General features: G+C 40.7%; 1 protein-coding gene across 2 annotated transcripts; it reads left to right on the top strand.

The window, feature by feature from the left end:
* The first annotated feature begins 1,436 nt into the window (after positions 1–1,436).
* Positions 1,437–14,030, top strand: ldlra (low density lipoprotein receptor a). Of its 2 annotated transcripts, XM_086055822.1 has the most exons (18): positions 1,438–1,690; positions 5,413–5,541; positions 5,642–5,764; positions 6,946–7,320; positions 7,409–7,531; positions 7,613–7,735; positions 7,845–7,964; positions 8,059–8,184; positions 8,287–8,458; positions 9,032–9,259; positions 9,355–9,473; positions 9,567–9,706; positions 9,820–9,961; positions 10,230–10,373; positions 10,472–10,723; positions 11,149–11,229; positions 11,310–11,473; positions 12,302–14,030. In XM_086055822.1, exons 1-18 carry the CDS (start codon positions 1,636–1,638, stop codon positions 12,356–12,358), a joined length of 2,673 nt encoding a protein of 890 aa, XP_085911948.1. In that variant the 5' UTR covers positions 1,438–1,635; the 3' UTR covers positions 12,359–14,030. The 2 variants fall into 2 exon arrangements, with proteins under 2 accessions (XP_085911947.1, XP_085911948.1); XM_086055821.1 differs by having other exon boundaries at positions 1,437–1,690; positions 11,310–14,030.
* Positions 14,031–14,331: the final 301 nt, after the last annotated feature.

The following is a 14,331-nucleotide window of genomic DNA, read 5'->3' as shown; positions in this document are numbered from 1 at the left end:
CGTTTAAATGAGGGGCGGAAAAGATTGCGATCCCATTCTTTCTCAAAAAGGGGGGTGTTTTACTCTGGGCTCTCTGGATTTGGATCTGCTCTCATTTTTAGCAGGCTGTGCTCATTCTTTCTTTTTTTCTTGGATGTTTCTTGACACAAACAGATTGGATCTGTCATATAAATGGGGGATCCACCTGTACCGAAAAGTTGTCATTTAAGTAGTCCATTCTATTTAGACATTTTGTCTCTTGGGCTGCTCTTTATCTTTATTTGCCTGTGCTGTAACTCTCTTTGAATCTTGTAGGCCTCTGGAAGTTTCCAACTTTGAGGCTGTAATCACTTGTTTTTATTTTCTTTTTTTTCCCTCCATGAACTCTTCTCACACTTAACCTGAACCCAAACTCCATCTCCACTGTATTAGAGAGCTGACGTTGTGCTTCGGAGTCGCCAAATTTTCCCCAACATAACCACATCCAGTCAAAAAAATGTTGCTTATGGAATTTAACTGTCTGCTTCAATGTTTTCTCAGGGTAAAGAGTAAACCTTCTCTTTCTGAACTCCAGTAGAGAGGCTCGGTCCACGTGGTAAACTCTCGATGTTACATAGACGTAGAAGACTCCTGGTTGTAAACCTTGACAATGCCACATTTGTGACCTGCTAAATGTTATAAAGGGGGGAGGCTTTTCACTTAGGAATTCTGCAAGCATCCAGCTGTCTTCTGCGGTCTTCCACAGTGAGCACGACACTGCATTAATATACTTTCAAGCACATTCTACATTTGCTCGCTTGGGTCTGATGGCCTGTGTTATATTTTTTCGTTTGTCAGCTCACGAAATCTTTTCTTCACACTGAGCTACTTCGTGCAAATTAGGATCCGTTTTTTTTTTTTTACGTTAGTTCTAGATTCTGAAAAAGTTGTCAATGTCTTTATTTTCCAAACATTTCAATGTTAATGTTGTTGTACTCTGTAAATTAAGAATTTTGTCTACATTAATCTTCATAATTTTGTTCCATATGGAAACATCTGTGACACCTGCCTCAAATATAATGACACACTTTTGATATGACTAATTAATGAACTCCAGTGAAACTTTTTTTTGGAAGCATTTAAAAATGTCCACTTGCACAAAAATATTAACAAGGAACATTTATTTTAAATGTATTTTTTGTTTGTTTGTTTTTTTACAGTAAAGACCTCAGTTCTGCACCAGTGTCAAGGATTTATTGCACAAGGTTCAAAGTTTAACTTTCAGAGAAAAAAAAAAAAAAAAAAACTCCAATGTTTCCATTTGCCACGTGCGCACGTGAGCCTTCTCCGAAGGGTTAAAGTTACTCATAGTAAAAAATTCATTTCCAAGACAGAGCTCCGCCTCCAGATTGTTGAGTTTGCTGTGGCTCACAAATCACCCCACTTCAAATCCCGCCTTCCTAACCGCAGGCCCCCCTGGACCCCATCGGTCCCACCCACGCGGTGGGCCACATTGAAATGGGTCTCGTGTTGTTGCCAAACATTGCAGAGTGCAGGGCCTTCTCTTTCGTCAGCAGCATCACACATCACACCACTTCGCTCTCTTGAAATTCTATATTACAATTAGCGTGTGTCAAAAAGTAGACTTTGGTGCATCCTCCAGTGTGCGTGGAAGCCATGGAACCGTTTTGTGTGATGTTGGCATTTCTCATCTACTCCCAAGTTCAAACAAGTAAGTCCAAATTCATTGCTTTTAATGTTTGTTTGTTTTTTCTGACAAATTCTAACATATTTCAAATTTTCCCTCTATGTTATGTTCCATAATGTTTAAAAATATATATGAAATAGGCCTGTGACATCCAGTGTGTTTAGGTTTAACTCTTGTGACAGTACCGGATGCTAGACGATGAGGGCGGGCGGTGGTAAACTGGGTTTCCCAGAATGTAGGTCAAATCTTTCCCACTCTTTTAATTCCTCATGATGAAAATATTCCCACCTTCTCAAATTCCCTTAATTTATTATTAATATAGAAACTGGAATGCGTTTAGTATTCTCTTAGCAGTCTTGTTCATATTTTTTTTTTCTGATCTTTATATCTGCTTTTTCTTTTATCGGCATTCAGGACAAATCAGATCCCAATCAGCTTCTATGAGTGGGTGAGCACAGTAGGTCATTCATAAAGTGGAACTGGATGCGACTTGCCTTTTGTTGAACTCTTAAAATCCACCATGGGAATATTTGGATGCAGTTGATGAGTACTGTATTTCATTAGTCCAACATGATGCAACATGAAGACTGGTTGGCTTCTTCCCGCTACATCCCCAAGCCCAGCCCTCGCATGTATTCTTTACTTTTTTTTTTTTTAAACGTTAATATTGCGCGTATGAATGGAATTCCTCCAGCCCACCCTACAATACAAACACAGTTTCAGTTTTGGTCACACATTGTCAGACCTGTTCCCACCCAGTATGTCACTTTTGAGAAGAGTGAGTTGTAAAACGTGTTCAAACTAGCAGCCTATTCAGTTCCACACAGTCTCATTGAGTTCACTTCAACCTGAAAGCTTCAACTTAACTTGAAAAGATATACATGAGCAAAAAAAGCTAAAATCAGATATGCCTATATTATGACATTCATTTTTCTTCAGCAAGTCAAGTGTTAGTGTTAGTGTGTTAGTTTTTAATCTGTATTTGTGTTTAATGCCCTTACTGGAGAAGTCAACAAAATTTTGTAACTGATCCCACCAATGATTAATTAAACACAGAACAATTTGGCAGCACATTTCTTCTCCCAATATTGGTATATTCCCAGTAAATAAGGCCAGCATTGGGTCAATGTTGTCTTTCAAGGTCTGAACTTTAAACTCAGTGGATAAATAATCCAACTGTGGTGGGAAATAACAAAGTACAAATACAGTAATTAAATAGATCATGTAGGGATCTGTACTTGAGGATTTATTTTTCAGGTGACTTTTTACTTTTACCCCACCCATTTGAATACAATACTTTGTACAACTTGTCAAACATTACACGTCCCCCCCCCCCTCCTGTGCTGCGATTTACCACATAAAAAATGTACTTTAAATTGATAGCATCAATGCTAACCGTGATTGGGATCTCGATTTGTTGATATATTGAGATTTTGAGACACTAACCCTTATAAAGTGGGAAAAAACAGGAACAGAAGTGACATAAAGGATGTGAACCACGGGGCATTAACAACAATGACTACAGATTCAGAGAAGAAAGCTATGCCCCATTCATGGCTTTATTGAGGAGAGTTGTTTTAATTTTGTTGTTTTTCATTGTGTACTTAAAGAGGAAGTCAACCCAAACATATTTTATTTCAAGAATATGCTCTTTGCAGGCCCACTAGTTGAAACAAGACATTCTGATAAATATTGCATTTGCAGAATACGAGTTAATCCACCCATTTTTAGCCATCTCAGGGGTCGGCCATTTTGTCACTTCTGTCGATTGAAAATGACATCACAGTTGCTCAGAGCTCAGATCACCACCAATCATGGCTCAGCTTCAGAAAACAGGTGATCTGTGATTGGTCATTACCTGAGCTCTGAGCATCTGTGATATTTTCAGTCAATAGAAGTGACAAAATAGCCGCCCCCTGAGATTGCTAAAAATGGGTTGATTTTGCTGCTTAACTCAATACTAACGCAATATTAATCAGAATGCCGTGTTTGAGGTAGTGGGCCTGCATAGAACATATTCTTGTTAAGAAAATATGTTTGGGTTGACTTCAGAGTCTGAAGTTGAATCAGTACTTCTACTTTTACCACAGTGTTCTTAACCATCATAAGCTTCATAGCTTTCACACAGAAAACACCTTCATAGATAATATACTTTACTGTACTGTACTGTACTGTACTGTACTGTACTTGATGTTTAAGTGCATAAGAACGTAAGCATACAGACTTTTCCACAACAGCAGAGACTTCCAGCACGGCCAAATGCACCAGATGTTTGTCTTGTGATTTACAGCTTTGAAAGTCATCCTTAGCAATAAAAAGTCAAATTCTTTCAAGTCACGTTTCCATTTAATGTGGCACAAATTCAAATATGTTTCAAGGAGAAGTCAACTCAAACATATTTTTTTCCAAAATATGTTCTATGCAGGCCCACTAGTTGAAACAAGGCATTCTGATTAATATTGCGTTTGTGGAATATGAGTTAAGCAGCAAAACTAAGCAGCTTTTAGGCATCTCCGGAGGTGGCCATTTTGTCACTTCTGTCGACTGAAAATGACATCACAGATGCTCAGGGCCCAGGTAACAACCAATCACACCTCACCTGTTTTTTTAAACTGAGCCATGATTGGTCGTTACCTGAGCCCTGAGCAACTGTGATGTCATTTTCAGTTGACTGAAGTGACAAAATGGCCACCCCCTCAGATGGCTAAAAACGGGTGGATTTCTCATATTTCACAAACGCAATATTAATCAAATGCCATGTTTCAACTATTGGGCCTGCATAGAACATATTCTTGAAAAAAAATGTTTGGGCTGACTTCCGCTTTAAAGATTTGACTATATTTGTAATATGATTGTGTTCATTTAATCTTTTGTATCGCACAGTAATAGACTGTATTTGTATTTCGGTGGTGGGTCGGCGGGGGTTGTGTGTGTGTGGGGGGGGGGGGGGGGGGGGTTACTTACTGTGAAGCCCTGAGCGAAACAGGTGTCTCTTTTGGGTTTCAAGCCCTCAAGGCTTCCAGTGTCTTTTCAGAAAAATGGTCTGTGCGATGTACTGAACAATTGGTTTGGTGCTTTCAGTTCAGTGGCTCCATTATAGATGGAGGTTAGTGGGGCAACCTATGTCTTCATCATGAGTCATTTGGCACAGATGACCTTATGCTATAGAAAACTACATTCTTTTGTGATTTGAGTCTTCTAAATCTGCTGATAATGGAAGTATGCTTGCACCGAGACTCTATTATTTTGACTTGGTGACGTTTGAACAATTATTAACACGCAAGACTCACCAGATTGTACAGCAGGAGTTATTTCCCAACTCTGACTATGCCACTCTGGTAGCTGTAATTGAAAATTGAGACAGCCTCCAGCGGTTTGTGACTAGTCTTGAAAATAAATTCACACAGGGCGGCATGGCTCAGTGGTAGAGTGGTCGTGTCCCAACCCGGAGGTTGCGGGATCGATCCTCGGCCATTGTGACCATGTCGAAGTATCCTTGAGCCAGATACTGAACCCCCAGTTGCTCCCGATGCTGCGTCATCAGTAGGTAGATGAGGTACAGTGTAAAAAGCGCTTTGAGTACCCAAGGTAGAAAAGCGCTATATAAGTGACAGCCCATTTACCATTACCATTTACCAATGCATGTCTAAGGAATGTAGGAGGAAGTCAGAAATGCCACATAACATTAACAGGTATAGTGAACCTGTGTTGGATGAATTAGCACAAGTTGTCATTTCTGTTTGCAGCAGGTGCACTGACAACATGCGGAGACCATCAGTTCCCATGTGGGAATAGGAGATGCATCACAGTCAGGTGGGTGTGTGACGGCACAGATGACTGCGGAGATGGCACGGACGAGCTTCCTGATACTTGCTGTAAGTATGGGGTAAAAAAAAGCATCCCATTATCCCTCAGTGTGATTATTTATAAAATCTCAAACACAGTATTGGGTTTTTTTGTGTGTGTGTCTTCCAGTGGCCAAAACATGTCAACCAGCAGACTTCAGTTGCGCTGACCACTTTCACCAGTGTATACCCAACTCTTGGCGTTGTGATGGGAAAGCAGACTGTAAGAATGAAGCTGATGAAGAGCACTGTGGTGAGGAATCTGCACACAGTATAGGCAGGCACACTGTCATCTTAGGAGAGTGGATGGTGCTGGAGTTGCACAAAGATGGGTGAAGTACGTGTAGAATTGGATTGGAGGACATGCGTGAGACATATGGCTGCCATACAGCTATACCAAGAGCCAGACTGCTGTCATAGTCAGTGTACATGTCGAAGGTTTTTCAAACCAAATCTGGTTTTGAGAAACTACTCTTCAAAAGTCTGTGACTGGGGAGCACTTATGTTCTTCCACGTGCCCCAATAGTTCTGCCCAGTTGTGGCAAGTAACAAAGTATCTGGACTTTATGACTGTACGTGAGTACTAGATTTTTCAAGTCTTTGGACTTTTTCCTTTTACTGTCTACAATTGAAAACGGGTATCTGTAGTTTTTTCTCCTTATATTGGCAATTATTTTATTACTTGTTCATTTTTTTGAAGTCCGCTGATGATGGCATTATGTAAAAAGCATGTACTTAAAGCGGAAGTCAACCCCAAAATTGTCTTTACAATAATATGTTCGATGTGTAAACAGTGTAAACATGGCATTCTGATTGATATTGTGCTTGTGGAATATGAGTTAAGTAGCAAAATCAGCCTGTTTTTGACCATCTCAGGTGGCGGCCATTTTGTTACTTGCTGTCGACTGAAAATGACATCGCAGTTGCTCAGGGCTCAGGCAACAACCAATCATAGTTCAGCTTCAGAAAACAGGTGAGCCGTGATTGGTTGTTACCTGAGCCCTAAGCAACTGTGATGTCATTTTAAGTCAACAGCAAGTGACAAAATGGCCGCCCCCTGAGATGGCTAAAAACGTCTGGAGTTTGCTGCTTAACTCATATTCCACAGATGCAATATTAATCAGAACGGTGTGTTTAGACTAGTGGAGGCGCATTGAACATATTATTGTCAAGAACATTTTGGAGTTGACTTCCCCCTTTAAAGTTGGGTAAAGTAAACAGCTGTCCACTGTCAGGAAACCAATCAGCACTTCCGCTCTCATCACAGTCTTTTTTTTATAAACAAATACAGGTCAATATCTGTATTCTATGTCAGAATATCTAGTACTTTTGCCACCTCTGGTGTATTTGATCCATTCCTATGTGTCTTACTGGGTTGACCTTCATGATCTCTTTTTGATCTATGGTTTCTTCACTGCGTCTCCTGTCTCTTAGAACCCAAAAACTGCACAGACACAGAATTCCGCTGCACAAATGGCCACTGTGTGTCCGCCTCCTTTGTCTGCGACGAGGAAGCCGACTGCGCCGACGGCAGTGACGAGGCCTCCTGCCAGCCGGCTACGTGCAGCAGTGCTTCTTTTCAATGCAATAACAGCTTGTGCATTCCGCATCTGTGGGCCTGCGACGGTGACGGAGACTGCACAGACGGCTCGGACGAGTGGCCCCAGAACTGTGGCACGGCTTCACCTTCTCAAGCTCACCGCTGCTCTCCCCTGGAATTCCTCTGTGGTAGCGGGGAGTGCATTCACGGAAACTGGAGGTGTGATGGAGAAGCTGACTGCCTTGATCGGTCTGATGAAGCCAACTGTGGTATGTGTCATCATTTGCTTCAAATGCTGTTTAAATGGCTTTAAAACTGGGATATGAACTAAATGCCTGTCCGATTGCATCGCTGTAGTCCGCCCCACCTGCCGCCCTGATGAGTTTCAATGTGACGATGGAACTTGCATTCATGGAAGCCACCAATGCAACTATCGGTATGACTGCAGAGACATGAGTGATGAAAGAGGCTGTGTCAATGGTATGAAGCTACTCCCCATGCAGCCACTTTGATTACGCTTTAACTTCCCATTTGCTGATGCAGTTTTAATTGTTTGTACAGCAACTGAATGTGACGGCGCCACCAGATTTAAGTGTCACAGTGGGGAGTGTATCAGTATGGATAAGGTCTGCAACAAGGAGCGTGACTGCAGGGATTGGTCAGACGAGCCCCTGAGGGAATGTCGTGAGTACTGAGATTGTCATTCATAACTGTCAGGATAATTAGCACTGATGGTCTTGACCTGTTATGTCCTCAGAAAAAAAAAAACATTATGACGCCTTTCTGTCTTCAGGCTTCAACGAATGCCTCTCCAACAATGGTGGCTGCTCTCATGTCTGCAACAACCTTAAAATTGGTTTTGAGTGTCTTTGTCCTGCTGGATATCAACTGACCAACAAAAATCAATGTGAAGGTAAAAAGAAAAGATTCCCCCAATAGCATCCACCATTGATGGCTAACGATTCAGCAAACAACAAAAATTTCATGTGGACTCCATTTTTCATCAGATATTGATGAGTGCGCCTACCCAGACACCTGTAGCCAGATCTGCGTTAACCAGATGGGCAGTTACAAATGCGAGTGTGAAGAAGGTTACCAAGTTGACCCATCAACCAAAGCCTGCAAGGCCATTGGTAAAAGAAAAAAGCTCTCCGTGTTCTCTCTCTGAACTATACAACAAACAGAGGGTATTTTTTAATGTTTACATAACTAGAGTGTCCACTATAATCTTGTAGGTACAATCGCCTACCTTTTCTTCACCAATCGCCATGAGGTCAGAAAGATGACCTTGGACAAAAGTGAGTACACGCAGGTCATTCCTCGTCTAAAGAACGTTGTGGCACTGGATATGAACATGGCCACGAAAGAAATCTACTGGTCAGATATCTCCCAAAAGAAAATCTACAGGTGAGGAACATGTTATTGTTTTTTATTTAAGTTGACCAGTTGGGATAATGGACCAGGGGTAGGGTTAACCTAACCCTAACCCACCAGTGCCATCAAATGTCCTGTTTTTCTTTTTTTTCTCCCAATATTGGCTTTATATTGAATACAGATGTATGACATATTTGCAAAAAAACGTGATATTAAAAAATTGTCAGGGGCTTTATGTCCTGGTATAGGGTCAACCAGGGCAAACAGGTTCCAGGTGAGTGACTAGAAAAAGGACCCTAAACATGTTGTTTTCCCTTTGCCCAAACTTTTTTTCTGTGCAACAGACATGGTTATTTATATAATGATGGATATTCTTTAAAAATGCACTTGGACAGTTGATGCGCATTGGCAGGCCAAGCAGACTTCGGGCCACGAACTTGACTCAAAGCAACATGTAGCCTAGCAAACATGTTCCCTTTAAAATGAATTGATGTGTGTTCTGTTGATGTACGTCACTCCATCGCCTTGGTGTAAAACATTTAATTACAGCGTCAATACCCTTTCTTTTTCTATGTAAAAACACATTTTTCCCCACTTTGATTCCAGAACACAAATGAATTCAGCGGAGGACTCTACTCACCACACTGTAATGGTGTCTAATGACATCGATGCGCCTGAGGGTGTTGCCTTTGACTGGATCCATAACAACCTGTACTGGACTGATAGCATTCGCAGCACCATCTCTGTGGTAACTGCTGATGGTGAGCGTCGTAAGACTCTCATCTCCCAAGGCTTATCCAAACCCCGAGCAATCGTGGTCGATCCCTACAGCAAGTAAGCTTCCCGTCTATAAGAACTTGAATGTTGACAGATGATTGTCATTTTAGTGTTTTGATTGCAATAATATATGCATGGATTTGTCCGGCCAGCTTCGTTTACTGGACTGACTGGGGCAATCGTGCTAAAATTGAAAAGAGCGGTCTGAATGGAGGTGATCGCATCGCTCTGGTTACTGACAACATTGTGTGGCCCAATGGAATAACACTCGGTACACCCAACCTTCTGGTTCCTCTCTATTTCTTCCTCTCTAATTGAAGCATTACTGACTGACCTGTTTCCCACTAACTATTCCCATTCCTAGACCTGTTGAACCAGCGGCTCTACTGGGTGGACTCAAAGTTACACACCCTCTCCAGTATCGACGTGCAGGGTCGTGGGCGACACACCCTCATTGTTGACGAACACAAGCTCAGCCACCCGTTGGGACTTACTGTGTTTGAGGTACTTATTTACAGCCAGATGAATATCGATTGTCAAAAAACATCATGTTGAATCCATACGTGTCTTGTTGTGTCTAGTGTTGTCAAATACCTTCTCTTCTTTGTGCACTTAAGGAAAGAGTGTTCTGGACAGATGTCAGTAACAATGCCATCCTCAGTGCTAATAGATTGACTGGCGAAGACATCATTCCAGTGGCGGAGCACCTGTCATCTCCAGATGACATTATTTTGTACCATAACCTTAAACAGCCTGCTGGTATGTGACAACCTTTAGCATTACAGGTCAATCTTTTTGTTATGATCATTAGTCGTCAGCATTTGCTGCTAAATTGGAAGCCTTGCCTTCCGTAAATTTTTGCATAGTAGACAGAAAACTATATCAAACCTTTGAATGGGTCAGATTTCATCATCAATATTTTGCACAAAGATCAGCTTGATTATGTTAAAAAAAAAAAAAAAAACGATACACATTGTTCTTTAAAATGTTGCTCTCATTATAACATCACCGCCCACTAATTTTGCAGGGATTGACTGGTGTCGAGTGCCAAATAGCGGCTGTGAATTCATGTGCCTGGGAGCGCCACAAGTGGGCAGACATCCCCCGAAATATACCTGTGTCTGTCCTGATAACATGACGCTAGCAAGTGATATGAGGAGATGCGTAGCAGGTACAGTATGTCAATTACTGACCTAAATTCAACTTACATTTGATTCTTATATTCCACTCACTGGCTGACTGGTCTTCTTGTTAATTATATTCTATCAGTGGTGTCAACACGTGCAGCTCCCGTGCGTCCTCAGATTCCTACCACCAACCAACCTGCACTTGCCACAATCCCACCCATGTCCCATACCTCCATTGGTCCCATCACAAGCACAAGACTTGTGATCAAGCCAGTGACAAGCACCACAAGGCCTCTGGTCAGAACCACCACACCTGAACTTAGGAAGACTTCACCACAGCCAGCAAAACCCAAAGCCCTCCAGACCACTACACAAACTCCAGTTACTTCTCAAGGTAAAGGCCTCGAAAAGGGAGGGACATTTTCAAATCATTCATGGGCAAAATATAAACAAATGCACTCAGATGTCCTACTCTGAGGGATGCAATTAATGTTACGATAGTAAAGGTAGATCCTCTTACTTACTTACTAATTACTTACTTCCTTACTTACTTACTTACTTACTTACTTACTTACTTACTTACTTACCTACTTACTTACTTACTTACTTACTTACTTACTTGTAAGTTAAAGAGAACGAGACAAACTGCATCCAAGCATGCAGAAGAGAAGTGAATGCTAACTACATAGATCATCTAATGATTAGAGTTGGTGTAGAAATGCATAAATGCAAATGCTAATTGCTGCTTACAGGTTCTGGATCTGTGATAGAAAATAGACGGACGGTTTTCTGATAATAGTATGTCCTTTTCTTCTTCAGACATCCACCATGAGTTTGCTGCAGTGCTACCTACGACATCTTCCAGCAGTCCAACTGCTTTGCACATTGTCTTACCTCTAGGTGAGCGGATTTAGTCACAGAAACCAATATCGATCCAGTCATCCAGTGTACCAATCTTCACTCTGGTTATCTTTGTGTAGCAATCATTTGTATGCTGACTTTTGCTGGCGTACTGCTATGGAAGAACTACAAGCTAAAGAACACCAACACAATCCATTTTGACAACCCTGTCTATCAAAAAACCACAGAGGACCAAGTGCACATTTGGAGGAACCATAGTTCTGATGGGTATTCCTACCCAAAAGTAAGTCTATTGGGCTGTTTCAGCCAATTATTTACACAGACTTTTCAGCCTTTATTGCAGGTCCATGTGAATGGGGATCATTTTTTCTTTTTGTCAATGGAACCTTTTTAGATTTTTGTTTTGCAAACATGATGCTTTTTCATTCTCAAAAGTAGGTACTACGAAGTTGTATTTCCTGGTCAGCAAGGGTACCGAGCATACAGTGTTAGATACAGTATGAGTATCATCTGTAAACCACTGCTGGTCATTGTTTACCCACTGGTTGAGCAGGTTGCTGCTTCATTGTAACTTTTGAGGATTCACAGCTTGAAAAAAAGAAGAAGAAAAATTGCACACATGCTAACGTTAGCAACAGCAACAGGGTAACGTTAGCATGTTGCTATTTGTAGCTTTGGATGCTGCAGTATTTATTTCCAAGTGTCCACTTTGTTGCAGCAGTCACTTTTTTAGAGCTCTCAGTCTCTTCTCAAATGAAAATTTAACCACTGACTGTGTCCAATTTGAAGTCACATTCCTTAAGTAAACACAGGAGACCCTACGTCTCATTCATTGCCGTTCTTTGGCTTTGTAGCATTCCAACTAGTGCTTCCATTTTGGCATGGTTTCGCAGTCTGTTGACGCAAAATGCTGTAGATGAGCTGAGTCAGTACCATGCAGTGGAAAAGATCATTTTCAAAAGACAACAATGGAAATGATTCACTGCTATCACTGTATTTTTATTGAGGCAAGTTTAGTAATAATGCCAGTTATTTTTTGTTTTCTGTGATTGACACTTACACTACATGCAGTACTTGCAATTATGTCTCATAATATTTTTTGTCTTATCAGAAACAGGTTGTGAGCCTGGATGAAGAGGCGGACAACCCGACATTCAATGAAAACTAGTTTTAACGTCACATGGCATATGGGATGGAATTCAAAGAGCCATTATCAGACAGCTATATCCACACAACAAAACCTCTAGGATATTCAGGTTCAATTAATTTTTATCATTACTCATTATCATATTTGTTGTTGTTATTTTTTTACTGTAGAGCCTTCATACTTTAAAAGTTGAACTGAACTCATCCAACCAGGCTCTCCCAGTGCTCTAAATCTAGTTTTATTGAGTTAATGGGGTCAGTGCTGCTGATGTACTAGGATACAGTATTACACTATTTCTAGTTAAGTTGAGAAAAACAGGTTGGCATTTTTCATGAAAAAAAAGGGAATTTTTACTTTCACTATGAAAGTCGAACCGGAGACTAGCTTAGCATAGCCATATCTTACTTAGCTTAGCTGATTAGCCTAGAAGTTCCTTTTTTAAAGTTTTCTGGATATGAAATATCCAATTGGATACATCATCCCCATTTTTTTTAATGGCAGCCTATGTGACATTTTATCTTACATTTAGATATCAATTGACGTGGCCCTTTAATCTGCTGAATTACCGCAAGTTTTGCACTTTATGATCAAAGTTACCACTTGAAATGTACCAAACTTTTTCATTTTTAAGTGTACTGTTGATGGCTTCATAGTGAACTGCAAAAATGTGAATGGACTAATTATCAAACTGTTTGGGCGTTCTTCCTCTTCTTGAATCAGAAATAAGGAGATTTTATTTGGAACAAAGCTTTTATTATTGCTGAATGTGCATTGTAGAAGAAATCCGTGAGACTGCGAGTCCTAACTACTTTGCCTCAAACAGTTTTAGTATTATCTTTATATGTAATTACTATACCATAAATCACCTCCGTACTGATGGGGGAAAAAATAATTGGAGAGTAAGACCTCAGGTAATGCTGCATAGTGGTTTGTGCCTTGAATACCGCCTACCCTTCCCGATGCAACTTTCCCATTTAACCGGGCTTCGGAATGGCACTGGCGAGTGGAGAGCGTCATAGTGTTGGGGCACTGGCCGGGAATCGAACCATCTGCATAAATGGCAGGGTTTTTGTAGTCAGCCACATGTTGACATTCCTTCAGATCTTTTTATTTGAGAGACTTGCTTAAATGTGTCTGAAGAGGAGCTATGCATTCCTCAGAATAGCTTTGATGCAACCATGTGTGACCAGTGGGGCCGAGCCTAATGCGGTCTACTACAACATGTGTATATTTATAGCCTTCCCTATAGGAGAACTTGTTGCAGCATTCCTGACAGAAGAAGAAAAACATCTGTGTGTCTCATCACAGTCTCTTTGAGCTCCTGTTCTTTGTATTGTGAGAGAATGGTGCTTTTTACTGTTGCTCAAAAGTCCATCTTGGCATTATTGTACTGGAGAGAATTTGTATAAACTGACTATTTACAGTGACTTGTTACATGCAACAGAGATGTTGTTGTAATGTTCACTGTTCTTGGACTTTAAGGTGGAAGGTACAGAATCTTAATTGTTCGTGTTTATGTACATACATGTAGATTTTTTTCAACATTTACTCACTAGCAGTGCAGGTTATGTGTGTGTAAATAGGGCGTTCATAAATGTAAATATTTGTTCTGTTTTTATGAAATCATACCTGTGCTGCAGCCTTTGTTGTCACCATTTGCTGTATATAAATAAATACCTCTATTTATTACTGATCCTCTCTGGACTCTTGTATTTGTATTTAGCAGGCACGGTATGAAGGTTTCGGGTCTTTGTTACTCACAGCTAACTACAGTATTGATTTGCCAGTTGCATCAGAAGTGCTCTTTCCAAAGCCGTAACAGCAATTCTTAGATGAATAACTTGGTCAAAGTATTGAAATAATCAACATACACCTGTGATGACAATATTAGGTACAATTGCGTAATCCAATGATGTCGGTAAGGTGTTTGTAATATTACCATTTAAGAATTAACCTTTACCAAAGTAATTTAAAGGGTAAAGTTGGGATAAAAA

Source organism: Filicampus tigris, chromosome 16 (assembly GCF_054856515.1).
Source record: "Filicampus tigris isolate MCC_2025a chromosome 16, RoL_Ftig_1.0, whole genome shotgun sequence".
Taxonomy (NCBI): domain Eukaryota; kingdom Metazoa; phylum Chordata; class Actinopteri; order Syngnathiformes; family Syngnathidae; genus Filicampus; species Filicampus tigris.
Note: the sequence above shows the minus strand (reverse complement) of the source record. Positions and strands in the feature narration are given on the sequence as shown.

Coding starts and splice junctions, on each gene's coding strand:
- ldlra (XM_086055821.1), top strand. CDS start 1,636: ATGGAACCGTTTTGTGTGATGTTGGCATTTCTCATCTACTCCCAAGTT. Junction 5,765..6,945: donor AGCTGATGAAGAGCACTGTG/GTGAGGAATCTG, acceptor CCTGTCTCTTAG/AACCCAAAAACTGCACAGAC. Junction 7,965..8,058: donor CAACAAAAATCAATGTGAAG/GTAAAAAGAAAA, acceptor ATTTTTCATCAG/ATATTGATGAGTGCGCCTAC.